General features: G+C 48.0%; 1 protein-coding gene across 4 annotated transcripts; it reads left to right on the top strand.

Annotated features, from left to right (window-relative positions):
• The first annotated feature begins 3,512 nt into the window (after nucleotides 1-3,512).
• LOC144942120 (uncharacterized) lies at nucleotides 3,513-27,027 on the top strand. Of its 4 annotated transcripts, XM_078868867.1 has the most exons (9): nucleotides 3,513-4,482; nucleotides 9,377-9,479; nucleotides 15,928-16,008; nucleotides 17,022-17,088; nucleotides 17,248-18,169; nucleotides 18,886-18,971; nucleotides 19,727-19,821; nucleotides 20,796-23,063; nucleotides 24,111-27,027. In XM_078868867.1, exons 1-9 carry the CDS (start codon nucleotides 3,517-3,519, stop codon nucleotides 24,164-24,166), a joined length of 4,644 nt encoding a protein of 1,547 aa, XP_078724993.1. In that variant the 5' UTR covers nucleotides 3,513-3,516; the 3' UTR covers nucleotides 24,167-27,027. The 4 variants fall into 4 exon arrangements, with proteins under 4 accessions (XP_078724993.1, XP_078724991.1, XP_078724995.1 ...); XM_078868865.1 differs by lacking the exon at nucleotides 24,111-27,027 and having other exon boundaries at nucleotides 20,796-24,101; XM_078868869.1 differs by lacking the exons at nucleotides 15,928-16,008; nucleotides 24,111-27,027 and having other exon boundaries at nucleotides 20,796-24,101.

Here is a 27,027-nt window from a genome sequence, read left to right as displayed (position 1 = left end):
CCATTGCATCCATTCGTGTGCAATTTGTAAGGCCGCGGTGACACAGACTTTTTTCATTCAAAGGTTATAATCCCTTGTTCATCATGACGTCCTTTGTGCTTCGATGTCTCAATAGCGTTACGGAGATCGCGTGACGTGAGGGTTCTGCCTTTGTAGTGAGGGTTATACTGGTAGGAACGAAGTGGACTAGACCACCAATAGATTAATGCGTCCGTCCGTCCGTCCGTGTATCAACATCGCCCCCTACTGCAAACACTTGGCATGACCCTGTCCGACAAGATGGCCGCCCGCTCCCCCTGCGATCTGTGAATTAAACAAGATGGCCGTCGCTTCCGGCGCCTCACGGCGAAACTTTTTGATCGACTGACTATGGGCGAACTCATTTATTCTGGTGGGTGAACAGTGGCGGGGAGGGGTGGAGGAGGAATTGATGATAAAAACAAACTTGCACCATCGTTACAGCTGCCGCGACGAGAGATGTGGGAGGAGAAGCGGCGACCGCTGCCTTGCAGGTGAGAGGTGCGTGTGTGTGTGTGCGCGTGTGTATGCGCGTGCGTGCGTGTGTGTATGTGTGTGCGTGTGTGTGTGCGTGTGTATGCGCGTGTGTGTGTGTGTGTTTGCGTGCGTGTGTGTGTGTATGCGCGTGTGTGTGCGTGTCTGTGTGTGCGCGTGTGTGTGCGTGTCTGTGTGTGCGTGTGTGTATATGTGTGACTGTGTGCGTGTGTGTGCGTGCGTGTGTGCGTGTCCGGCCCACTCGAGCGGCGTGATGAATGGGCGCTATTGGGCTTCGGATCGTTATTCACGGCGAACTGGAAGCGTAGCAACACAACTTCATTACGTGTGCGTGTGCGTGCGTGCATGTGTGTGTACGTGTGTGTGTGTGTGCGTGCGGTGTGTGTGCGTGTGTGTGTGTGTGCGTGTGTACGTGTATGTGCGTGTGTGCGCGTATGTGCGTGTGTGTGTGCGCGTGTGTGTGCGGTCGATATCCCTGTACCGGTATTAGTATTATTCCTACCAGCCCACCCCGCAGGGTCCTGTTACTGGTAGGAACGAAGTGGACCAGCCTACAATAGATTATATCGTCCATCCGTCCGATGTCCGATTACGTGTAGCAACATCGCCCCCTACTGAAAACACTTGGCATGACCTTACAAAAACCTTTAGACTCTGTGAGGCTTTCCTGGCTAAACAAGTGTAACATTCCCTTATAATTCCCTCAGATAGCTTTTAATTAAAACAATTAAATTAATTAGGCTTTCCTGGCTAAACACGTGTAACATTCCCTTATAATTCCCTGAGATAGCTTTTAATTAAAACTTTGAAATTAAATAAAAAACTCACAGCGCCCTAAAGCCTACAGCTAGGCCTAAAGCCTAGAACTAGGCCTCAAAGTCTCCCTTCGTATTGTACCCCCGCGTGTGTGAAAGGGAGTTAATGTTTAACAATGTTACATTCCCTGATGTTTTAAAATAGAAACATTTACATTTAAAGCTTTTACATTAATAATTAAAACATTTAAATGATACATTAATAATTAAAACATTTAAATTAAAAATTAACTCACAGCGCCCTAAAGCCTACAGCTAGGCCTAAAGCCTAGAACTAGGCCTCAAAATCTCCCTTCGGATCGTCCCATTAGGTGTAGCAACATCGCCCCCTACTGCAAACACTTGGCAGGACCCTAGAAAAACCTTTATACTCAGTGGGGCTTTCCTGGCTAAACAAGTGTAATAATACATTGTTTCTATTCTTTGGTTATTCGTTCCTACCAGCCCACCCCGCAGGGTCCTGTTAAGTTGACGCTGTGGAGGGGGGAGGTAGCGCCTCGCCCCCCCATGTGAAGTGACGTCAGCCGCTAATTATTATTAATGAGGGGGGGGTCCATGTGGAGGACGTCACCTGTTCATGATTATTAATGAGGGGGGCTGGTCGACGTGGATTGACGCAACGCGCGGGACACACACATTCTTGGGTCATAGTAGTAAATACGGCCCTGGGTGCGACTGTGAGGTCATAACCCAGAAGAGACCACGGGACACATTTATGATTAATCATTGTACGAGGGAGGGAGGTGTCATCACAGTGACGACACACTCCGCTACTCCTGACGCCATGATCAGGCTCGACCTCCTCGATGTAAAGAGGAAGAAGACTCCAAAGATCAAGATCCCACTATAGCATTAACAGACTGTTCGGGCAAGTTCTGTTAGCGAGCAGCGATTATGAAGGGCGGCACGGCACACAAGGGGGTGGATGGCCAGCACCCCGCCCGGGGCCGCCTTTGTCTCCCCAGTGGCGATGTTTACACACCGCTACACCAGGTACTGATTTGAGGCTGAGTCGAGCTAGGGGAGGGGGCCCGGGACCGGTTCAGATAATCTTCACCGGTGTTGGTGACCGTGAGCGGGAATCGAACTTGGGAACTTGGGGGGCTGGGTTCGTAGCGCAGCGTAGCGCTTAACGGGGGGCCAAGGTCACCGGACCCCATTAGGGGAGGGAGACTCGACGACAGCGAACCGCGTGTCCTCGGACGCAGTTTGTGGCAGGGCCGGCGAACCATCGAGCGAGAGAAGAAATCGTTGACGGAGGGGGTGGAAGCACAGGTGGATCAAACAGTACCTTGCCGGACTTGAGACGTGGCGCTTACCGTGGGGAATGCCTTCAACCCAGCAGCGGATTGCCCATCACTGCTGCTAACTCAGCAAGGGGTACGACAACAATGAAAAGAACAACTGATACAACCTTCATTCGTTTCTAAGTGGCGGTGACGTCAACACGGCGCCTGTGCCAGACCAGGTGCACTTTGAGGCCACGTGAACCGTCGAAGGCTCGCTGAGAGGAGGCCCCTTGGACAGACCCTGCATGTATCATGGGCTGACTGACTGAGATGACTGGCAGATGCACAAAGCTGTGCCCCAAACAACACAATCACTACTAACATCGCCTCCGCCAGCATCACCATTTACCGAATCTGCATTCACATTTGTCGTTTATTTTACTCGTATGTTTTCCCATAAACCACATACCCCCGTTGTAATGTATGAGAATAAACTTCAACATTGAGGGAATTTCCTTAATGGTGTTAATATTTGATTTTAGGTTAATATACAGCATTGCCAATTCAGTGCATTCTCGACTGCCACTTTGTAAACTGTGGTTCGGTAATTTACTTTGCACGTGCATAATTAATTCCCTATAAAAGCACAGCTTTTTACTTCCAGATCGAATTGATTGCCACACATACAGGTCTACCCAATACATTATTATAAATAATACTTTACATGCAATTTTTTTCGGAGAGCGTCAAGAGCGGGGGATCTAACCCGCGGTCCCCCTGCTGGCGTCGCTGGGCGGCCCCCCCACCCCAAGCCCACGCCCCCACCCCAAGCCCCCCCACACCCCCACCCCACGCCCCCACCCCAAGCACCCCCCCACCCCACGCCAAACTCAGCGAATAATCCCCGCGGGCCGCGCTCGGCGCTCCATTAACGCAGCCTGCGTGAGCCCGGGACCCGGATGCTCGAGCAGGAGCGAGCGGCAGGAGGAGGACGAAGCAGAGGGGAGACGCAGGCCGCGTGTACCGTCTCTTACACCCCCCCACCCACCCCGTCCGTCAGTGCCCGTGTCCTCCTCGCCTTTCAAGTGCAACAAACCTTAGTCGGCTCGGTCAGCGCGACCATAGCTCGTCCTCCTCCCCCCAGCCCAACTCACCCCGTGACGCGAAGAGTCGGAGCGGCAGCCGCACCGAGTCATGGCCGCGCTGGGCCGCCCGAGGAGGTGATACCGCGCGCACCCGCCGGCAGAGCGACGGGCCCGGGCCCAGCAATGAAGGTGCGAGCGCTGCAGCGGGAGAGCGCATACCGCTGGTTTGGAGAGTTGGATCCCGCTGGCCGCCTCGAGTTCCTGTGCGGCCTCCTGGACCTCCTGAACCCGTTGGAGCTGCGCTTCGCCGCCGCCTGCCTGGAGGAGCTCGCCCGCAAGGACCAGCACTCGCTCCGAGACGCCGAGCTCAGGGCCAACAGCGCCGCCGAGCTGCTCAACGGGGCGGCCCCCGGCGCAGGCCCTGGCGAGGCGACGGCGGCCGCGCGGTCTGACCTCGGGGACGCGGCGGTGCGAGGCCGCCTGCTCGTGTCCCTCGCGCTGCTGCGCTCCGACAACAGGGAGGCGGCCAACGCGCTCTACAGGACGCTGGGACCCCCCCGGGACCCCGGCGGGAATGGGGCTGCCCAGGCGGGCCAGGTTGAGACCCAGGGCCTCCCGCAGACGCGGCGGGGCGCGGTCGCCGGGCTCGCGATGCTCCTGCCGCCTCGGGCCGCGCTGGCCTCCGGAGAGGCAGGCGCCAGGGCCGGCCAGGAGCTGGTGCTGTTGTACACCATGGCCTCCAACCACCCGGCCTTCGCCTTCCACCACAAGCAGGCTTTCAGGCTCACACTGCGAGAGCTGAGGAGGGCGCTACGCCAGGCGAGGAGGGGAGACAGGGAGGTGCGTGGCCGCCCCAGGTTTTGGTGCCCCAAGGTGGTTGCGGGCCCCATGTCCCCAACGTGACATTGGTGCCCATGCATGGGTCAAGTTGTGTTTCGTTTGTGTAATTGTGGGCGGTTTCTTTTAACACCTTAAGCGGGATTTATTTTACACAGTTTTACGCTTCATGTCATGTGATTTCAGGGGCTTTACACTTCAAGGTGTATTTTTTATGCAGTTGTCTCCTGGTCACAATTTACAGATCCCCAAACTCACAACCGGCATCTGTAACTTTGCATTAAACACTTTCATGTTAGATAAAAAAAAGCCTTGGTGGAATTATTTTACTGGGTTTGATGTTTTACGTCATGTTAGTGAAGGGAAGTGGACAAGTGCGTGTTATGCAACTTCCCTCTGGTGTACATTTGAACACATTCTAAACTTTAGCCATGTTCATCAGCAGTGTTTAATGAGAACTATAAAAAAAACATTTTTAAAACATTTTACCAGGTAATGCCCGCTGAGCTCTATAGCTATTTTTCAGAAGCCACCTGGCCACAAATGATAGCTCAATGAAGTGGCTTGTCACATTGAAATGTAAAGCAGCCAAATACTCTTAATGCATGTTTCTAAATGTGGAGGGAAAACCCGGAGGATCCGGAGAAGGATCCACGTGACCACGGGGAGAACACTCCATATATAGAGGCGTCAGGGTCTGGATCGGACCCACAACCTCCTTCATACCAGGCGAGGTAGTTAACATATCGCCACCGTGGAAAAGTGTCCAATTGCACAAAAATATTTGACTCATTTATGTTTAAAGAGCGTTTTGTATCATGTGGGAGGTAATAAGTGCTGAAAGCAAATCGACCATTGGATATTCAGTCAGGGGATGTCACTCAAAGGTCTACACAGACCGGTCCACTCGCCTATTCGCTGTGCTGCCACCTTACCGTTGTGGAGCCCAGTGGGTTTGGGAATCTCATGAAATGGATGGACCATACAAGGTTAATCATACGTTGAAATCGGTGGATATAAGTGTGCATGCACAGCAATGAAAATTACATAACAGGCTAACAGTTTAGGAACTGGCCCTTGTGTAGATGACCAAATCCTGAGTATAGGCCCCGATCGAATCTCTCACTTGTGTTTTACCACAAAACTTTACTGGTACCACATGCCTTTTGTAGTCTTTAACAATTAATTAATCGATAGCACCGTTACAAATGGATTATCCCATAACTCGCATGTAATCTACATAGAAATGTGTATAACTTAAGTTCATTATTTAATGTTGCACCAATTCAGAATAGAATGGACTTAGCCCGAAACATTTGGCTATTGGTGTTTCTGCTGTAAGGCAGTGTTAATTGGGAGCGTGGTGTGCATTGGTTTATTTTATTTGTGCCAAGTACACCACTGCCAAGGCGAGCCCTAGATTTGTGTATGTGTCATATCTCCAGTCCTGTACTCTGTAGTCCTGTGTGTGTACTGGTGGGTGGCTGGTTGCATACATTATCCTTAGTGAAAGCAGTTTCATTTTGGCATTGAAAGCAAATTTGGAGAGATAATCACTAAAGGTATTTTATACCACTGCTCTATTTAGTATGGCATTTGTACATATTGTGATAATAATGTACAGGCTTTTTGTCAATGCAGTTCTGTTTGTGGTTCATGTTACCATTCTGTGGCACACACTGTAATGTGCATATTAGCGTGTGCCACAGAATAGTAATATGCACATTACAGTGTGTATTGATTTCCACTTGGGAGGGTTTTCATATTTAAGTGTTTGGTGTTTTACATATTTTGTGCCCAATTCCTGTCTTTCAGATTTTTAAATTAATTTTCCTGATTAATTATTTTCCCAATTTAGACAATTCATTATAACTTTTTAGCAACTTAAATGATTTAAATGTTTTTGACATTTTAACATTTTTAAAGTAATTTTGTATACTTTAATACTTGTATTTCGTTTTTTATTTTAATACATTTTATTTTACTCTCTAAAACTATATTCTTTAATAACAGTCACACTTTGTAACCAGGAAAGCCTCATCAGGTGTTATGACTTTGTCAGAAGGGCCCTGAGACTTGGCCAGTTCTTTTCGAAAGATGTGTTTTACTTCACGTGAGAGGAAACCGGATTACTCGGACAAAACCCATCCCCAGTACAAGGGGATAATGTTCAAAGGCCCGCACGGACAGGTTTACGAACCCACTTGCTGTTCTACCAAAATCTTGGCCCCATTCTTTTGTAGCCCAGTGGGTTTTAGAGTTTCACAGGCGTGTGGTTAATCTGCCAACCCTTGTCTCTAAAGATCTGGATCACATGCGTGCACCAACGGTGCCGGCTGTGAGGTGAGTGCAGACAGGAACTTGAAACAACTCACATTCGTATACTTGTGCACTTGCAGACGTTAGAACACACACTCACCCAAAGACAAATATCTCTGATATAGCCTTAACAGCAAGTGCTGTTCACGAGCACCTCAATCTTTCACACACTGGTACATGCAGACATGCACCCTACAGACTCACACTCTTGACACTCGTACACACTCAAACCAATGGTGGAGCCAGGATTTTCAGGTAGGGGGGGGCAACCCTTCCAGCAATGAAAAATGATAGGAGTTGTTAGTAAGTAAGGACTTGTCCCTTGCTTTTTATTCGACGCGTGTGCGGCGATGGCGCAGCCATTGATCGAGGGTCGGATTCGAACCGTGTGTGATTGGCATCGCCCTTGCTGAAGGTATGCCTTCAGGGAAGTCGTGTACTGTATACGCAACTGCGCGCAATTACGTGAGTCGCTTATAACTGCTTTGCCGTTACTTATTGCCAATTATGGACTCAGACTATTGTCCTATCATCTCATAGAGTCCATGGCATATAATAATATGCTACACAGTGACAGTGGGGATTGCAAAATTCCGATTTATTACTAATAAACCACAATGATCGATGGAAATTAGGGATTTCGATCGGATCATTGGGGGGGCACGTACCCTCCCCCCCGCCACTGCGTCCGCCAGTGACTCAAATGCTCACATACTCATTCACACCAGTTACGTCACACTGACTTTACTTCCACTTAAGCACATAGAAGTGGCATCTCAATTCCATGACATCTTTCAGATGAATCCCAAATTTTTTTTCCCAGATGCAAAATTTTATTTCCAAAGGTTTTCAGATGTTTGCTGATTACTCACAAAATTAGAATAAAATCCTTATTTTTCATGATCTAAATTTGACAGATCAAATTCAACGTCAACATTTTATATATTTGTTATTAAAATGTAACATAAAGCAGTCGATTTCTACATAAATCAGGTTCGTGGAAAGTGATGTCTTTTTTGTTATTACGATGGGAGTCATGGAAAGCTGAAACATTAACGTTAACTGCAGTTTTTTTTAACTTGACTTTTACCAAAGTTAAACTCGTACATTTTGGGCAACAGAGGGAAGTGCTGCAAAATCGGTTCTTGTACATTATACCTATGCTCCCCACCTTCAGCACTGACCAGCATGGTGAAGTATGGTCAAATAACCCCCATGATTCACACAGATTGGCAACGGCCCTTCATCCAGCAGTGGATTTACAAAGGGCTGTACATATCCAGTCAAGTCTGCATCAATGTACAGTTGTTCCAGATTCCCATCTGGTTATTATAGACATAAAACTGCAGGCACTACTGTATCTTAAAATCTTTGCATTTGGCTATTCACACATGTCAATACCGAGCCATGGAACTGGTTAAAACAACTTCTATCTTGATGCTGAACAATCCACACGTGTGTGTGTGTGTGTTGTGAAGTTGCTCTGCAATACAGTACCATGGTATACATATACTTTACCGTAACAGGGAGTTTGAAACCTTTTACCAGGACTGAGAGAGAGAGAGAGAGTGCTGTGTAAGGCAGACGCGTTCTTGGGAAACTCTGTATACTGTGGCCTTGTCAGTGACCCTTCATCCTCCTGGTGGCAGACCTATGTTTGACCTCATGCCTGACCTCAGCCCTAAGGCTTTAAATACCCATGGCCCGGCTGGTACAGTACTTGGCCGCCACCGCAAGTTGACTGCTGCTTTCGAACGAGATGCGGATCGCGTCTCGGATGCGAGCCACTCCATACGTCAAGTGCGATTAAAAATAAACGCACCGCTTGCCTCTTAAAACCACCGGAGAAGCCGCTTGCTGTTTTGAGCCTGCACAGAAGCGGCAGAGAGTGTAAATTACTGAAGTCGGGTTTTTTTTTATTCTGGCTCATCTGGCAGCACAGTGCTGCGAGATGCACTCTGCTTGCCCGTAATGCAACAGTTGAGCTGTGTCAGTTGTGTAGGGAGAAGGGAGAAAGCGATTTCCCCATGGCCGTTCACCTAAAATGCGTAACGTGTGTATGTGCATGCTTTTTGGCAATACACTGTTGGATGAGGGCCGCCCGATGTCATGCGTATCGTCGAGGGTTATTTAATAATTTACTTGGTCATGCTGGTCAGTGCGGTTTTTTAATTCGGTCTGAGCATAGAAGTATAGTACAACAGTTGATTTTGCAGCACTGCCGTCTGCTTCCCGCCACACATCTCAGAACTTCTAACACCTGTAATGCTTGGTAGTAACAAGCCTTGGTGTAGGGCAAATTTCGAGTAATTTAGTCATAGGCAAAACGTGTAAATATACACACAATATTAAGTTTGCCACCCCCACCACCAGCCGTGAGATAGCTTTTTACTGTTGATTCGGATATAAAGTAGCATACATAATGGTAACAAGTCTGGGTATGTTGTCTAGTGCGTCCTAAATGATGTGGAACTTTATTTATTTTACAAGTCTGTACTTTTTAATGTAGGTTATGAAGAGCACAACTGCAACACGTGCGTGTCCGTGTGTGTTGTTTTTTTTTGGGTTGTTGGTGAAGAATTCTAGGAAGTCGGATCCTGATGGCGAAGGCGTTGGCGTGGACAGAGAGGACCACTCGTCCGATGGGGGCCCCGAAGGCCTGGAGCGGCTGCTCTATAAAGGTAGCCGAGGTGTGTGATGCTGCCAGGGTAAATCATGGGTATGTCAAGCTGCCCCAGCGACTTGTCTGAATGTTGATCTGCAGAGTACGAGGTAATCATAATAATTGTTTACAATTTTATCAATACACATTTCAGGTGAAGGCCTTCCCTCAGCCATGTTGTCGATGTCTGTTGGTTGACTACCTCACCACGCTGGTCAGTGCAGATTGATGAAGCGGTCTGAAGCCCAAGATCGATCGGTTCTTGCAACACACGCTGCTCGTGTTAGCCATCTCCTTGAATTGAACCGAGATCGTCGTTGGGTTCATGTTGCAGTGCGCTTACCGATGCGCCACCGCTCCATCCCAGACCGTGAGATAGCATGGATATTTATCTCTACGCATTCATTTTATTTTTGGTGGAAATGTGATGTTTTTACTTGAGCGCGGGTGTGCCTCTTGCCCTGCAGCCATTGCATTACGTAGTATTGAGAGCAACTGTGTTTTGCAAGAAAGCAGTAGAGCCGTGCATGTCCAAACAACAGTAAATGTTGGCAGTCATCCGATGGCCAGGATGACTCTAAATATATTTATGTGAATAACCAGCTTGTCTTTTTTGTGCGAGACACAGTTGCTGTCTCTCATTCCTAAACATGTACCTGGATATATTGTGTATACAGTATAATGCCACGTTTCTGACTCGCTGGGGACTGATGGATATGGCGAAAATGTCAGATGGGTCAACATTGAATACAAAAATTACAGTTACACCATCCACGAATAGATTACTGGATAACAATCACAAACTGCTTGAAACGTGAAAAAATTATGTTGTGTGCTTTATAAGTCAGCAAATGTGCGTGAGATTAGGAATATATCTACATTGCACGTCAAAAGTTCTTATTTGTTAATATAGAATGACAGTTACGCCATGCACAACAGATTGTATGCGGTTAATTGGTCAGGATGGATATATGATGGGTCAGTTTGTGTGTGCGCGCATGCGTTTCACCTTGCACAGGATAAAAGTGCAGTTGACTCTACCAGATAAACCACTAGCGCTGTGACTAATACCCTCTGTGAAACATTAGGTTCTCAGTTAGAATTTGCCAGGTGGCGGTGGCTACATATGCTTGTTATCCCCCAGCACAGTGGAGTAGAGGGTTGGTGGATCAAGCAAATGTTTTGAAACTCCTGTCCTGTGGACATCGATGAGGTTCCACACCCTGCCTTGCCCGGAGACGGTCGTACAGAAAATGTTGACCCCCCCCCTCTACCTGTTCATCCGTGTGGAATAGTGTTGCCTCCTGTCACGCATGGGTTTTCTCCGGGCGGTTTCCTCCCACATAAATTGGCTGATGACACCTTAATCGCGGACTGCGGACCTTTCATGGTTCCTGATGCCTCTGAGTCGTTCTCTCTTCTAGAGTCGGCAAAACACTGTGCGGTGTGGCACGTTTTCAGCTGAAATTATTATAATTACTTACTCTTCGCTCCTTGTGGAGCATTAGGCCGCAACAAGCCCACGGCATGCTGGGACGGTCTTTTATCAGCTTTCTCATTATTATTATAATTAGATGTAGTTTTATTTTGAGTTTGGAAAATAATACGCCAGATTCATGTTTACACTGTCATTACTCACACCACAATATATCACAAATCCCCACTGATATGTACATTAAAGGGAATAATCGTCACATTTCTTGGTGCGATTAATTTCACCCTTTATGTTAGCATCGATGTGTATGTAGATCATCCATTTTTTTAAGTCAAATTTATTTTAAATGCAAATATTCGATAAAAATATTTCCACCTGGTGTTACACCTTGAGTCAATGTGAAAGGAGGAAGTGACTCTTAAGCTTAGCCACTTTCAAGTTCAGAGATTATTTTTTTTAAAGGAAACAACGCTTGCCCTTTTACAGACGCTGCGGTATTCGCAGAATATTTAGCAGAACTCTAATACCCACATTTGCGAGTAAAGCTTCGGCACTCGATGACGCAAACATAAACAGACAGCCTGCATGTGAGTGATGTCACTTTTATGAGTTTAACTGCGGGTTAGCACGTGGTTCAGGTGGAGCCTGTTTTTAGATGGACTCTAGGTCACACGAGTGTTTACGCATGAAAACCAGTAATAGCCACAATTATCCTCCAAGCAGTTTTTTACCAATGTTTGTGCTTTGTATTGCGAATGCAGCGCCTGGACACAGGAGTTGTCCATCCGTCTTTACTTGACAGTCGCTTTCTGACATTTACACCTGAGTGCAGCACTAACAGAGGGCAGTTGCCCTCTGGGCGCAAATGTGGAGGCCAGGATTATAGGTTTGGCCACGCGACCCGCAGTGGCGTTTGTGCAGGCTGTGGAACTGCACCGGGGGGCCCCCACGAACCTGAGATGGCCCAGGCGCCGGGCTACAAAAGAGGAGGGAAATCGCACCATGGCCCATGCCAACTGCCGGCTCTGCCAGTGGCAGAGAGGACAGAGTGACACTCATTGTTGATTGATTAAGGTGCCCCGCAGATGCAAGTTTCCGTGTGTACAAAAGTTTGTTTTTCACGTCACAATTTGCTCTGGAAGTTAATTAAAGCAGGGTTTCCAATGCACTGTACGCCCGGCTATCAGTTGTACCATCTGCACATTACTGCACAGTTGTTATATTCAGCATACTTTAAACGTATACATGTATAAACATATAAATGTGTAATAATATGGTGTGCAGACTCTCCCTGGTATACCACGGACAGGGTTGCTGTTGTAATCCCAGGTGCCCGTTTTCCCACATTTCAACGTTTGCAGGCTGCCGCGTTGAGAACGAGGCCCACTTCTTAAATAGCTGTTCCGTAATCTTAACTCAATTCTTTGTTTATCGCAACTGAAGATTAGTCGCCACCTGCAATGGATCTTGTTTAAGAAACATTTTGTAATAATTTTATTCGTTAAGCTGGTATGCACATGCTGCCCCAAATATGCAAAAGTTAGCTTTTAATGACAGTAATTTTTTCCTTTGTGGACATTTGGTTCAACTTGACAGGAAAAAATACAACTTTGGTTAATGCCGTAGCGTAACCAATTCTTCCTTCTAAAGAGTAATATTGAACGGAAATGTATTTTGTGCTTTGCAGTGCACTATTGAGCGTTGCTATAGTAGTTTCTCTTCAGAAATTTGGCTTATTCGTTGTAACAGAAGATGACACAGAAAACTCAAAGGGAGAATTTAATGTATAGGAACCAGTAACTAGTTTTACATTATCGGTGTTAGCTGTCAATAATGCACCAGCATGACTCGACGATGGTGCAACTGATAAGCTAATTGTAGGGACCCCAACATTAATAAACTACCCTATAAAATTTTGAATGTTGCATAACTGCCAGGGGATATCCGCTGCATGCCTACAACACGGATTTTCTTTGTGGTGTTGAGGCATAGGAACAGGGCTGTCCGTTTGCTGCACCGTGTTTAGTGAAGCATGCTTCATCGGCTGACTGCTTTGGATTCATTGGAAAATTCTGCATCTTTGGCCACTGTCACACATTCAGGAGTTGTTGAAGCACATGTTCTTTTGCTTACGATCATACATGCTTGTTTATACTATCCCCGTGCTGTGTACGCGTACACGTAGAATTCACCCTAGGAGTAACAGCGGTCAGTGTATTTCCTCGGTGCGGCGGGATTTTGGGTGGGGGGGTGGGGTAGACGATCCACAGTACGATTATTAATGCGGCTTGTCAGAATGGCGCGCTTGCAGCGTGGTGTCACAATGTGCAAGTTGGCATGAAAGTCCTCGGTCTGTGCCGGGCCGCGTGTGAAGGAATTCGGGATGTGCCACTAATAATTTTGCCCGCACGTAATGGCTTTTGCGTTTGTGTTCGGCGCCAACTTCGCAAATTAGAGGTCGCACCGGCGGGAAACACTTCTGCTGTAATCCCTTGTAGGCCGTGTGAGTGATGAGCGGTGCCGGGGGCATTACAGCTCAGCTTCCATGTGTCACACAGCATTTGAAAACTTATTTCTTTAAAAGATGTTTTTTTGTGTTTAGTTTGTTGTCTTGATTTGAACTTTTCTTGACTGCAGGAATCCATACTCTTTGGTTCTTTCGGTAAAGTCATGTAGATAGAAAATTAATAGATCACGACGTTTCGATCGCAACACATGCAACCGTCATTAGGTGAAACAAACACAGCAGAACTGTTAACGTAGCTGACGTAGCAGTTCTCCTGCACAGCAGAACTGCTGACGTAGCTGACATAGCAGTTCTCCTGCTGTGTTTGTTTCACATGATGACGGTTGCTTATGTTGCAATCGAAACGTCGTGATCTATACATTTTTTATCTACGTGACTTTTTTTTTGTCTTTCACCCCCGAACCTCCGATTATCATGGTCGGCTATGTATGGTGCTAAAGAAGTTCAAGAGAACATACATGCGTAGTGCTAACAACTTGTGCCTCTGGGCAATAAGTGACTGGGTTTGATTCCCTACTGTGTGGCGTTTGTATGGTCTACCCCTGGTATGCAGTGTGTGCGAGATTGTATGGAATACGATAGTTTGATTCTAGCTCCCGGACCAGTAACAGTGGCTAATATTTGCACCAGTCCTGGGTCGCCCCTAGGTCAATTTTCCCTCAATGAGTATTGAGTGTGGTGTGTAAACATCAGCACTGGGGAGACAAAGGTGGCCGAGTTTGGTTTCGCCATCCACCACCTCGTGTGCCCTACCGACCTGCAACGGCGCTCGCTAACAGCACTTGCCCCAACAGTCTGTTAACAGCTATACAGTAAAACCTTGGATTGCAAGTAACTTGATCTGCGAGTGTTTTGCAAGATGAGCAAAATTTTTTAAGAAATATAAATTTGATAAACGAGCGAGGTCTTGCAATACGAGTCGTACGTATACGCTTTATCTGCCGAGCGTCACGTGATCACAACTGATATACGAGTGCTTTGATATACGAGTGCTTTGGATTACAAACACGTTTCCGGAACGAATTATGCTCGCAATCCAAGGTTTTACTGTACCGGGGATCTTTGTTTTTGAGTCTGTGAAGTTTATATCTTCTCCCCCTCTTCAGCATGGGTTTCCTCCAGGTTTTCCAGTTTCCTCCTCATAGCTAAACAAGAAAAAAACCATACCATGTAACTGCCACTGGCCAAAAATCCCAATACTATCAAAAATACCTGGAAATTACTCAATTTGGATTCCAAATAGCAACATCGTCTCCTAAAGCGAAAGCTTGGGAGAACCCTCCTGAAATGGTTTTGAGACTCGGGCTTTCCTCACTAGATAATCATAAAAATAAATCAAGTGGAATGACAAGGGCCGGCGTGTTCTTTTTTCCCCTCTGGGTTTTTGAGATGCCAGCACCCTTCCGATTAGCACGGTTGACTACGTACAGCGCGAACGAAGTTCTACATACATACACACACATGTAAACATACTCTTTATCAACAGACTTCCCAATTGTGTTCAAGCACAAAAGCAGCTTTGCATGCCTTGCATACAGTTAATCGTAGCAGTGACGGAGATTTTCGAGGTGTGTTGGAGCACACCGCCAGTATATACTCGCGGTAATATGGAAACACATTTTAATGTGGGTGGTAACGTTTCACTCGCGGCGCATCTAGTTTGTAATTTTATGATAGCCGGCAGGCCTTTGGTATTTCATGATGTAACCAGGCTGGAATTTGGGTATTCGTACAAGGAGATGTTAAATACATTTGTGATGTCACCGCACGACGCAGTTAATATTGCAACGAAAGCAGGCTGTGCAAGGACACTGCATTGTGCATTGAGAGCCTGAGGCACGCAAACGTTGACCGATGTTTAGGAATTTACAACTGAACTTCTAATTTTTGTAATGCGGTAACAAGTCCAATATAATGCTGGTGTCGTGGGCCAGGAATAATAACTGTGTTACAGGCTACTGCGTTATAGTGCAAAATGAATTTGTGTGTATCTCCGTATCTGTGTGTCCGTGGCTGTGGGTTTATTTGTGTCAGTGTGTGTGTGTCTGCGTACTCGTCTCTGTGCCTCCGTTTGCCCAACTGAGCATGTGCGACTAAGGGGAGTTGAGAGGGTCGTGGGTAGGGGCCGGTGGCTGTGTGGCTGTACTGCACTATGACCAATGGAGAGGGGAGGGCAGGAGGTGGGGAGTGGTGGCAGCTGGATCAGTCACTGAGCACATTGTGTGTTTTTGGGGACATGACTTGCCCCGTGGTATATCCAAATCTGCGCTGTCATGAGCCACGTTATATCCAGCTTTTACTGTATATAGCGTATAGTCAAGCGTTCAAGCTCGCAAAATGTTGGTATATGGGCCAATAAATACCACTCGACAAACTATTTCATATAACTGCCCCTCCTGTTGAATTGGCCTTCTGCATGGTGTCGTGAGAGTCTGGGATGAATGGCAGTGTTCATGCTAACGTGCGGTATTACCCCCGCTCACTAACTGTGCTTCTCTTGGACAGGTCGCTGTCCGGTGGCCAGTGGGGTGGGGCATCTAGGGAGAGTGGAGGAAGATTTCTTTGACCTTTCCAGCCAGGAGGAGGGTAGGAGGCAGTTTTGGCACGCATTTACCTTTAACGTGCATTGCCCAGCAGTGGCGAGTTCACCTCTTTTTGCGGAGGTTCGCTTTTAGATTCCGGCAGGCCACCCTGATCAACGCAGCGGCCGTGTGATGACGGCATCCCGGTGGACGTTAAAGATTCCGCGGTGCCTTTTCAAGAGAAGAGTGGGCCATTTGAAAAATTACTAACAAATTACTTTCTGGAGATAAACTTGGCCAGGACCCTTAAAAATAATCTTGAGACTCGGTGAGGCATTCCTGGGTTAAATAAGTGTACCAATAAATTATAATATTTTCCTGAACGCTTGTGTACATACGCCACATTTGAGAGCGAATATGCATTGGCTGAAGCATTTGATAGTCTGCATTCGACAAAACATTTTCGCAGGCCAAGTATGAAATGGCAGCCAACCCAAAATGTGTTGTGTGTCAGGGTTACAAGTGTTGCCACTCATAATCTATATATATAAATGGAAAATGTGTGAATATGTGTGTCTGTTCGAAATGTTTAGCATACTTCCCAACATGCAATAAACTTGAAATTTGGCATGTGGGTAGCTTCCAGACTGTACACAATGCAAAACGTATAAAAATAGACTTTTATATTTTGGGGGGGGGACGCAATAATGGATATATTTTTCACGGCAAGTGAGGGGTGACGTCACATCTGTGATGTCACCAGAATATGTACGTTTAACCTCTTTCGCACCGTACGTAGTCAACAGTGCTAGTATGTAAATAAATCTTGTTGTGTTTACATTTGTAGTGAATGGTGAAGTGGTGCCGTGTCCACTTTTGTTTGAATTTCCCTTCTGTTTTTGTAACACCTTTCATTCAGGACTGATACATATTTATTTGAGTACTCATGAAGAAGCAGTTGTGAAATGCGACAGCAGAGTATTAAACTTTTCACTCACCGTCTCCGTTTCAGCATGATGCAATACATCTTCAGAGATTTCATTGTAAAGGTTCTCATCCCTGCCTTTTGTCCAACAGACGAAGCCAACCCTTCGGTGTCAGGCGTTCAACAGGGACCAGAACCGCCATCATTTACTCCATTCCGGTAATTGTACTGTCCGTTCACTGCATGTCTTCCCTTGTCAAACTGTGAGCACCAATTATAATTGCTGTGGGTCGCGTGTGATGCACAAGTTGCTCTGCAGTTTCATGAATGAACTGCGGCACTCTCTAACTAAAGACGTCCCCATGTTTATTTTTTCAGGCTTGCGAACAACAAGGAGTGTGTGCTGAGCCCTGCACCCGGCCAACTGACGCTGCCTCCCTGCAAAAACCATTCGCTGCAACCCGCAGAGCCCTTTACGACTTCGGTGCACAAAACAGTACCCTCGGCCTATGTCACACACTCAACCGTTTCCTTCATGCACAGCACCAAAGGAGGCACCGCGGCCTTGAAGCACGTGCCGATAACAAACGTGCACTGTGCGGGCCTTGTTCACCCTGCCGCGCCCTCTGCGTACTCCTTCCCAAGAGCGCCGTCCGTTCAGAGCACGGCTCACACAGGGCTTTCCATCGAGTGCCTTTCAAACGCGGACACCAGCCCCGCCAGTTCCCCCGCGGCCTTGGCGCACTCAACCCTGTCCGTCGGTAACTCCGTGCCAGTGATGTCGTGCGTCCTCTCTCCTCAAGCCGTGTCACCCTCGCCGCACGCGACCCACTCGCTGTTCTTGCACCGCTATCCGCCCCCATCCTCGCAGCACCTGCATCCCGTGGCCTTGCCCGGTCAACCACGATCGCCTCGCGATGACCTTTCCAACCACGACGTGGCGGCCCACCCCTTGCGGACCACCACGTCGTCGCCGGTGCGCACGGGTAATTCTACGGTGGCGACGGCTATGACCGCCGACTGGCTGCTGCAAAGGACGGGCTCTTCGAACTCCCCATTGCCACAGCGCCAACAGCCGGTGCAGTTGCCGGTGGCAGTGTGGCACGGTTCGGAGTCTCCTGCGCACGCCCTGCGCTTGCTGCCTCACGCGGTCAGCCCGGCTCCGCCGGATCGTTCTGTCATCGACGCCGAGCTGGCGAGTCAAGCACTGGCAGTGCAGGCGTTGAACCTGCACACGTGGCTCAAGCAGATACACCTGCACAAGTCGTACCCGGCGTTGCGTCACCTCTCGCTCAGCCAGGTAGGGCACACCTGTTTCTGACATTCTGGCACTAAGGTTTTTGTTATGTATATCAATTGGGGATGCTGCCATGGTGTACTGATGTAATAAGTGGCTCCGACACAGTAAGAACTTTACGTTGTTTATTAATAAATCTTCGGTACAGCTTGGTTGTCTCTCACTCTCACTACGGATGTTACGTCGCCCAGGCAGTTTTGCTGCCCCGCACCACGTGGCGCTCACCCGCTCGCTAACACGCCGCTGGCTGACGGCGCGCTAGGGAGCGGTTGAGCGGCGGAGAATCTAAGGGGTTGTCTTGCTGGCTGTTTTTAAATTAACGTTTGGAAATTACTTTTGGGGTGGAGCGGTGGCTGGCACACGTGATTCGCGCACAGCACTATGCAACCGGTGTCCTGAGTTCGATTCCCGGCCACGGCTGACATCAGCAGCAAATTATATCTGCACCGGTCCTGGTACCCCTTTGACCAACAACCGATGCTGACCAGTGTGCAATATTTGGTGAACAACTAACCCCTTTTGTTCGTCCTAGGGAGCAGTGGATTGATAAAATGTCTGTAAATTTATTATAATTATTGTCAATTGATTTTTTTTGTAAATTCCGAGTGTTAATTGAGTCGTGGTCAAGTTGAGCAATTCCCATGTTCTGTTAAGATAATCAAACGGAACAATTGCGGCAGTATTTTAATGCCCAGCTGGACACCCCGATATGTGTGCAGGTGCTGAATCTCAGCGCTGAGGATGTGGAGAGGATGGACAGTTTGACCATCCGGGCGCGAAACAAACTCATTCACTACATACAGAGGTAAGCGTGCAGCGACACATTCACAATTAATTTTCAATGCCGGAATTCGGCTGACACTTGGAAAGTAAAGTTCACTTGATGTGCTATATATGTTTTGTCAAAAATCATGTTGTCGCAATGCTCAAAAAGGCATTGGGCGATGCCTGTTTCCCACAGCCAGTGCTAGAAATTCTACACTCTTGTCATGGGGGTACCTTTTACTCGATATAATATGCTATTGCCTCCAGAGCACCGGTAGTCCGGCACTCTGGAGGTTGACAAGCAGACTTGTGAAACTCCTAAGCCCTCCAGACTGTGATGTGGCCAGGAAATGGCAACACATCTCCCGCCCTCCTCCGTCTGTCTTTGTTGACCTTTGAGTATGATCCCCTGGTATGAGGGTTCTCCTGACACTCTGGATTGCTCCCACATACAAAATGTTTATTTAAAGTAACTTAGCCACACATTCAAATGCGGCTCTCCCATGAAAAAGTATTAAGACTCGGTGAGACTTTCCTGGATACATAAAAAAACACTTGATTTCCCACCAAGGGACACTGGTTTTTGCTTCGTGGCTGTATGTAAGCTGGTGTGGATTCGAATTTGCAGTCTTGTGATGTGTTCTGTTGAGGTGTTTTTGCAATTCCCTCTATTTCAGTGTGGCGTCTTGTGGTGAAGTCGCATTTGGCCACCACTACACGAATCCACATTGCGTTGTGTGTGTGTGTGTATATATATACACGCTACCGCTCCTTTTGCCACCTTTTGACCTGTAGGGAGAGGGAAGAAATAGAGGCACGGACACGCGCACCTCAGGACGCCGGTTCCCAGGGAGACTTGGCTCCGCTGGAGGGCAGAGACTTTGCTTCTGGTAAACTTTTTGCGTCCATCCTGGTTTTTTTTACACAGTTGCTCAAAGGGCCTGAAACATCCGGTGGCCAGCAAGTTGACACATTTTTTTTTATTGAGCAAGGTTCTTTTTTTGTTCATTGAGCAAAGTTAATTAATGATTAAAAATTGCTCTGAGAAAAGAGAGACGATGGGAGGGGAATTCGTAAGTTGAGCAGTACGAGGGGAAGAAGCAAAAAGAGAAGCGTTGTGAGCTGCAGTGTGGTGGTTGAACACAGCGTGGGTGAGGCGAAACAGTCTGCAAGACCATTGTGTATGTAAATGTTAATATCTAGCAAGATAACGTGAATGAAAGCTGTACAATCCTAAATGCTAGCTCTCACCAGTGCACACTCTACATAGATACCTGAACTGATTTATTAGCAGCCCAGTGCCTCTATAATCAGATCACCTGAATTATGCCAGAGTTGTCAGGCCTCGGAAGCTAAAGAGATGTGAACCTGGATGGTGCTTGGATAGGGGGCTACCATTTAATATCTGGTTGTTATAAGCTGCTGTGGGCACCAGAGGGCAATGCAGAAGATTTGTTCTCTGCTCCCATGTCTGGGCTGCCCACCAGCGGCAGGGGGGGGGCTGTGTAGGGGTCCATGTGACATATCTGGAAGGGGCACTTTGATAGGCCGGGCTTGTGGAGAGACCTGAGAAAGGAGTTGATGAGATCCAGGGCCAAATCTTGAGGCCATTTGACTCATCGTTTGGTACTGCAGACATTGTAATGCTGTTTGCCAAAACTCGGATGGAAGGACAATTCACTAAAACGTGTGTATTATGCTTAATTATAATGTAGACTCTCCATCATGATTACTTACGAGGTGACAAATGAAATGACAATATGTGCAAATAATCTGTTCCCTGGGTTTTATTATACAGCATTTTACTGTCGATATTAATTTCTGCAAGTTGACTTTAAGCTTGAGCGTGCATTTTACCCCAAAGATTCCAGCTGCGCTGTGGAAGAAAATGAGGCTGTCAGAAGGGACACGTCCTGGCAAGTGACGACCCAAGTGCTGCCCACACAGACGCACTTCCATCCGGTTTCCATAGCGATGCCCTTCAGCCCCACGGTACCGCCTACATTCTCGGCGGCGGCGCTCTACAGCACGATGGGCGTCCACCCAATGCCCATGGTCCAGGCGTATGACCCGTCCTTGACGTCCTACTCGGGCTCTGCAGGCGTCTCCTACAGCTTGAAGCCCTCAGAAGCCATTCCGGTCGGTGCCCAGTTCACCGCGTCTCCGAATATGTCCATCGCTACCACCAACCACATGGGATCTGCGACACCTTACAATGTCGCGTATTACAACTCTGTGCATCATCCTGTGCCGGTGAACCACCTCGCGTGTAACTCTCCATCGGTCACGGCGTCTATGCATCAGCCCGTTGGGGTAGCAACGGCGTTCTCCCCCCTCCACGCTCCCATTGTGTTGCCGTACAACCCCACGGCCGCGTCAGTGCCTTTTTGCCATGCGTCCGTCGGCGGCGTTCCCGTGGATGCCGTCGCGTCTGCCTGCTCAGCCCCGTCAAGCCCCACGCCGCCCCTCCACGGTCCCCGGCTGGAGACGAGGTCGGGGCCATCTGTGGTCAAAAACCGTCCTGGTCCGTCGGGAAAAACGTCGCATGGGAACACAAAGGGTGCGATGAAACTGGACGTTGTGGTCGCTCCTGTCGGCCTACCTGCAGAGGTCACGCCGACATTGTCAAGTTTCAGGATGGGTGGCACCAACATGTCCACTCCAATGTATGCGACGTCTTCGGCTGTGGCGACCTCGCCGTACATTTTCACGGCGTCCAAAGTGAAAAGCTGCTCCGTGACCGATTCTGCCGCTCACCCGTCATGTTCTCCCTTGCACAGCTGCCATTCCGCCTTGGCACACAGGGAGCCAAGCTGTGCGCCGGGCCCTGTGGTGACCAGCTCTCGAACACTGGCGCACGGCCCTAGCGGGGTGCGATCGAGGAGGCCTGCGACCTTTTCGGAGGGATCCTCCCAAACCCACGCTGACCATCAGTGCAACTCGTTAGATGGTAACTCTGCACCCTCCAGTATCAAACCACCGGTGTCAAGCTCTCAGAGCCAGTTCTTGATTGGCATCAACTCTTCCCACGTTATTCAGCTGAACACACAACCTACGCCGTATGTTAACAACGATAGGATGGCTGTAGCTCCGATTTCTGCGGTGAATTGCCACGTTTCCGGTGCCACGAGCGCAAACACGCAGCATCTGGGCTCGCATCCGACAACCGTCACTGCGCGCAGCACCTGCAGCCCCAGCTTGTCTGGTGACCGGATGGAGAAGAGCGGGCCAGGTGCCTACGAGCATCACAAGGCCAGTGACGACACGGCAGTCTGTGGCACACACAAAGCGCCGCTAGAAAGGAGCGTGAGCGCCGCTTACGAGTCGTGGGAAAGGGCTTTCGATGGAGATGGGCGGGCGCTGTCACTGGAGTTGAGCGACGGAAACGACAGTGCCACCAACAATCCCGGCGAGGGCAGAGTCTATGACCCCGGGGCGGGAGCGGGCACTGGCGAGGACGTCGACGACATTGAGGAGGCCGCACAGTATGATGTTGTGAAACCCGAATGCTACGAATCCGGCGGTGGCGTCGCTTTTGTAGCCGACGAGAGTGCGACGTATGGCCCGGAGGAGAGCGCATGCTACGAGATCGGCGAGGACGTTGAATGCGGTGCTGACCTGCCGTCTCTCGCTGCTCGCTCGCTCTCGGGCTGCGGGATGTGCGGCTGTAATGGTAGTTGCAGCGGCAGCGCTTCCAGCGCCGAGGCCGGCGAGCCACCGCTGCCACCCTCCATTGCGTCGGCAGCTTTCGGTTACCCCAACTACTACCAGAACACCATGCCACCCGGCAACACTTACGCGTTTCAGCACTACACGCTGTCCCTCGGCGTGTCCGGGAGCTACCTGGCCCCGCCGCGGTACGGTCTGCAGTACCCGTACTACCACCCGTCGCCTGCCGGGCCCCAGCACCAGTCCATGCAGGCGTACGGCGCCATGGTGCCACCGCCGCGGGAGATGGTGGGCGATGGGCAGCAGACGGGCACGGTGTTCGTGGCAGGGGTTGTGGGACCCCGACACCCGGCCTCACCACCACAACATCACAAGCCGCCCATCCCATCGTGCTTCAATTGCGGCGTGAGCGGCCACCAGGCCCCCGAATGTACTCAGCCAAGCATGGATTCCAACCAGCCTGGTGAGGCCACCATCCATCACATGCCCGTAATCCAGCATTGTGGAGGCGAGGGTTGGTGAATCGCACAAATGTTGCGAGACTTCCTTTCACTAGTTAACCCTGGCTTGGCAGAAGGCAGTAGAGCAAAACTGTGGACTCGCGGTTTGTTTGTTTAGTAAGTGTTTAAGCCAGCTGGCCAGGATTGGGCAAAACTTATCCCACTTTTCCCCCCTGGCAACTGGTTCTGTCTATATGGGATAGTGTTTTCCCCCTTACATGTAATGAGTTTCTCCAAGCACTCTGGTTTCCTCCTCCATGTGAACACTCGTTATTTGTTCGATAACACCTTCATACGTAGAGGGACAGCAGAGGTCTGGGAATTGGCGCCGCCTTATCGGGTGGCTACAGACCACTTGTCTTTGCAATGCGTTACATCTATAAATTAATCTTATTAAATATAATAAGTAAGATGAAGTTGTTTATCCAGTAACTCCTCACTGATTTATTGGAAAGTTGAACACGCTGGCAAATGTTATTGTTTTTTTGTCACAATTGTATGCTTCCATTACCAACAATAAGGGCCAATTATGGCTGATGTGGATGCAGAGGAACAACTACAATTTCACATTCAGGTGATAATTGTCAAGGTCGTAATCTGGCTGTGTCATAAAGACATGGCTAATTTCTATAATAATTTTCTTAGTCTTTTCCAGTCGGATCTGTAGCATAAAGTTGTCACTCACAGATTAATGTACAACGCATCGCAGTCAAACTGAATTTAGCTACAGCTTAAGCACAAAAACAAATTTTACTTCACATTTTTTTACTTTCACATGTGCCCTCATTGAAAACCATCAACTTCTCTGGAGAACCCAGTTATATCACACGGCTGCCTGGATTGGAACGCAGGGTCTGAGCGGTGCCTGCTCACACCGGCGACCTTGCGACTTCGGCCCGCGACATCTCGATCTTGTTTTGTTGTCGAGTAAAGTTTTCCCCGCGGTTTTCTTTATTTCCACTAAACTTTCCGTGCACGCATGCGTGTGTGTGTGTGTTCTCCGCGTGCAGCAACGTTCAGGTTTCGTTACTCCACTCACACAGACGGCCTGGATACAGTGGATTGACGGACGGAGTGGGGGCCCGCGGATTTATGGACCGCCACCCCCGCGCCTCACCCCGCCACCCTGTTCACCGACTTGCCTTGACTTGGTTTGCTCACTTTCCCAAAAGTGGCCACTACCTGCCCGACGTGCGCACAGAAAGAAAGTGGTCGTTTTTCCGTGCGACTTGCATGCCTCCCGGGGAGCACTTTGGTTGCCAGGTATGCTTTATGTAAATAAGTAAAAGTTAAAATTGAAAGGAGAGCATATGAAACTGCCGATTTTTTTCATTGGTGCATAGTCCATCACTGCAAGCAATACTACTTGAGGCATCCTTAGAATTTAGCAGGAAGAAAATTTTTTATTGTTTTATTTTCTGCAATTTCCAAAAACATTTTGTTCAAGCCTACTGATGCAAATTGAACTCTTAAATTAAGGCTCAACAATCGACAGGGGGATGAGGTTAAAAGTTGTGTTCTTGAAAATTGCATTATTAGCGTCGATCAAATGCCCTCGTATCCCTGCTATCAGGCAGCGCTTATACAGGCCCTCAGAGGAAACACTGTTTATGTAAACAAAGGCTGCCTGACCACGATTCATTCAGGAAAAATAAATGCAGCTGGCTTGTACTCCAGTCCAGCCTGTCTACAGCATTGAAGTTGGGTTTTACATCCAGGCTTTGACACTTCCAACATGCAGCTTTCTGAACGTAATTGTTCTTTTTCCTGTGTTTTGTTTTACATCCTACCTACCTGTTAAGTGGGGTGGAGAGCAAGTGTTGATTTTAAGTTACATTTCCATTGTGTTATAAGGCCAGTTTACATACCACATTTTTTTTCAGCTGAACTCTTAAGGCTTTTTATTCCGTGGGTATTTTGGGTTTAGCTTGAAGCGGGGACGACTGTTAAGTGTGTATGCGGTGGGGGGAGAAGTGTTCACATTTACAGATCTCGATGCAGGTTCTGATACAGAATTAGGCTATCGCCGTCGTGAGCAGATTAATGCAGCTGTGCGAATTGCGTCGGCGCAGGAGGTAGAGGGTACGCTATTGGCAGTAGAGCAGGCATTGTTTAAATTAAACGTCATATTTGATTTGCGCATGCTTATTTTTATCATTGGTATTTCATTGCAGCTGTGTTGTGTAATGTAGCTCGCAGGGGGGCGTGCGAGTGTAGGACGGGCCTCCAGATCCCAAAACGACCTCAAGCTGGCGCTGTTTTAACAGCAGCGCTGTGGGCATACGGCGCCAATGCAAATATGGCTGCTGCATACACATGCGGACAACCAGGCGCTAGTCTTGCTGCAAGCGATTCCACCATGACATCTCAGCGTTTGCAGACGTAATCTGTTCAAATCAAAACCAGTTGGAGTGCTTAAACTATAATATGCTCGTAATTTTTGTCTATTCTCTCAGCTGCTGGAAACATTTGGGTCATACTTTAACGTTTGTATTTTTTTTCTTTAAAGCTTGTAATTCATTATTATTTAGGCAATATATAGCTTCTCATACAGAATACATTTTTACATGTCTGAAAAGACATGTAATTCATTATTCTAAAGCCAAAAATATCTTAACATAGAATTTTGTAGCCTGAATACATATTTCCAAGTTCTATCGGCACACCTACGTTAATAATCTAGTGCTCGATGAAGGCCTTCCCAAGCTATGTCACTCATGGAGGTTGTTGGAGCATACTTCACCATGCTGGTCGGTGCAAGTTGGCAAAGTAGGGAGGCCCAGGACCAATTTGGATATTGCTTGCCACTGATGTGAACCAGCATTGCCGGGTTCATAATACTGTGCACGAACCACCTCTTCCACGCCTGCTGTATAACAATAACATTGTAAAACCTAGCTTAAGTAGACAATTAGCATTTGGTCATCAGAATACTCGCTAAGATGAAAAGACTGGCTGCCGATGATAGTCTCTCATCTGCCTAAAGCAAAGGCGTTTGGACACTCAGGATTTGGATCGAAAGAGCACATGTATTTGCAGGGCATTTTAAATATTAATTCGTATCAATAAAATGCATGGGTGGTATTTGCAATGTCATTAAATTGTTGAATCTCTTTCCTTTCCAGCCGCTCTAGATAGCTTCCATCAAAGAGCCACCCCAAGGGTTTATGTGAATCACAGTAGGATATGACTCTAACAGTGTTGATGGTGACAAGGGGTGGACTGCATATCTAAGATTTTATTTTATCAGCATCCTGTTTGAAGGTTCCCTTAAAATATGCAGGCATGCAGATTGATGTGTTGTGTCGCCTCGGCGCATGGTGGTCCAATGATGGCTTTAGAAGCTATTAACAATCGGTCCCTGTGTCGTGTCGGTGTAGACGTTGCCAGTTTACCTCACTTTTGGCAAGTGTGCCGTCATAACACGCAAGGGCAGGCAATATGAGAGGGCCGCGCTGCTCTTTCCGTGTTTCAGTCATGATCATTGCATCTGGCTGGCACCGCAGCTGTTGCTTTAACCTTATATGTACATTTGCTGGCTCTTTTTTTTATGCAGGTTGTTCCGGTTGGATTGTACCACATTGCTACATCCTCAAAATGCTTTGATTTGTAATTGGGGACATATCTGGAGCTTGTAATGTTGCATTAGCGCACGTCAATTGAATATTACGGAGGGCCGCAGAGCCACGCTGCGTGGCCCCCATAGTAGGAGGTGGCGCGGGTGTGCCAGATTCCTTCGTGCTTCACGTGGACCGCAAAACACTTCTATCATTTTTGTTGCTTTTCTTTTGTTATTTTTTATGGTTAAAATGCCACACTACACGAAATACATGTGCATTTGTAAAAAAAAATGAGAATTTAATTTTATGTATTTAATGTGAAAATTTAAATAAGTTTAATAAAAATTTCAAACATTTAATAGTACGT

This window comes from Lampetra fluviatilis, chromosome 26, assembly GCF_964198595.1.
Source record: "Lampetra fluviatilis chromosome 26, kcLamFluv1.1, whole genome shotgun sequence".
NCBI classification, from domain to species: domain Eukaryota; kingdom Metazoa; phylum Chordata; class Hyperoartia; order Petromyzontiformes; family Petromyzontidae; genus Lampetra; species Lampetra fluviatilis.
Note: the sequence above shows the minus strand (reverse complement) of the source record. Positions and strands in the feature narration are given on the sequence as shown.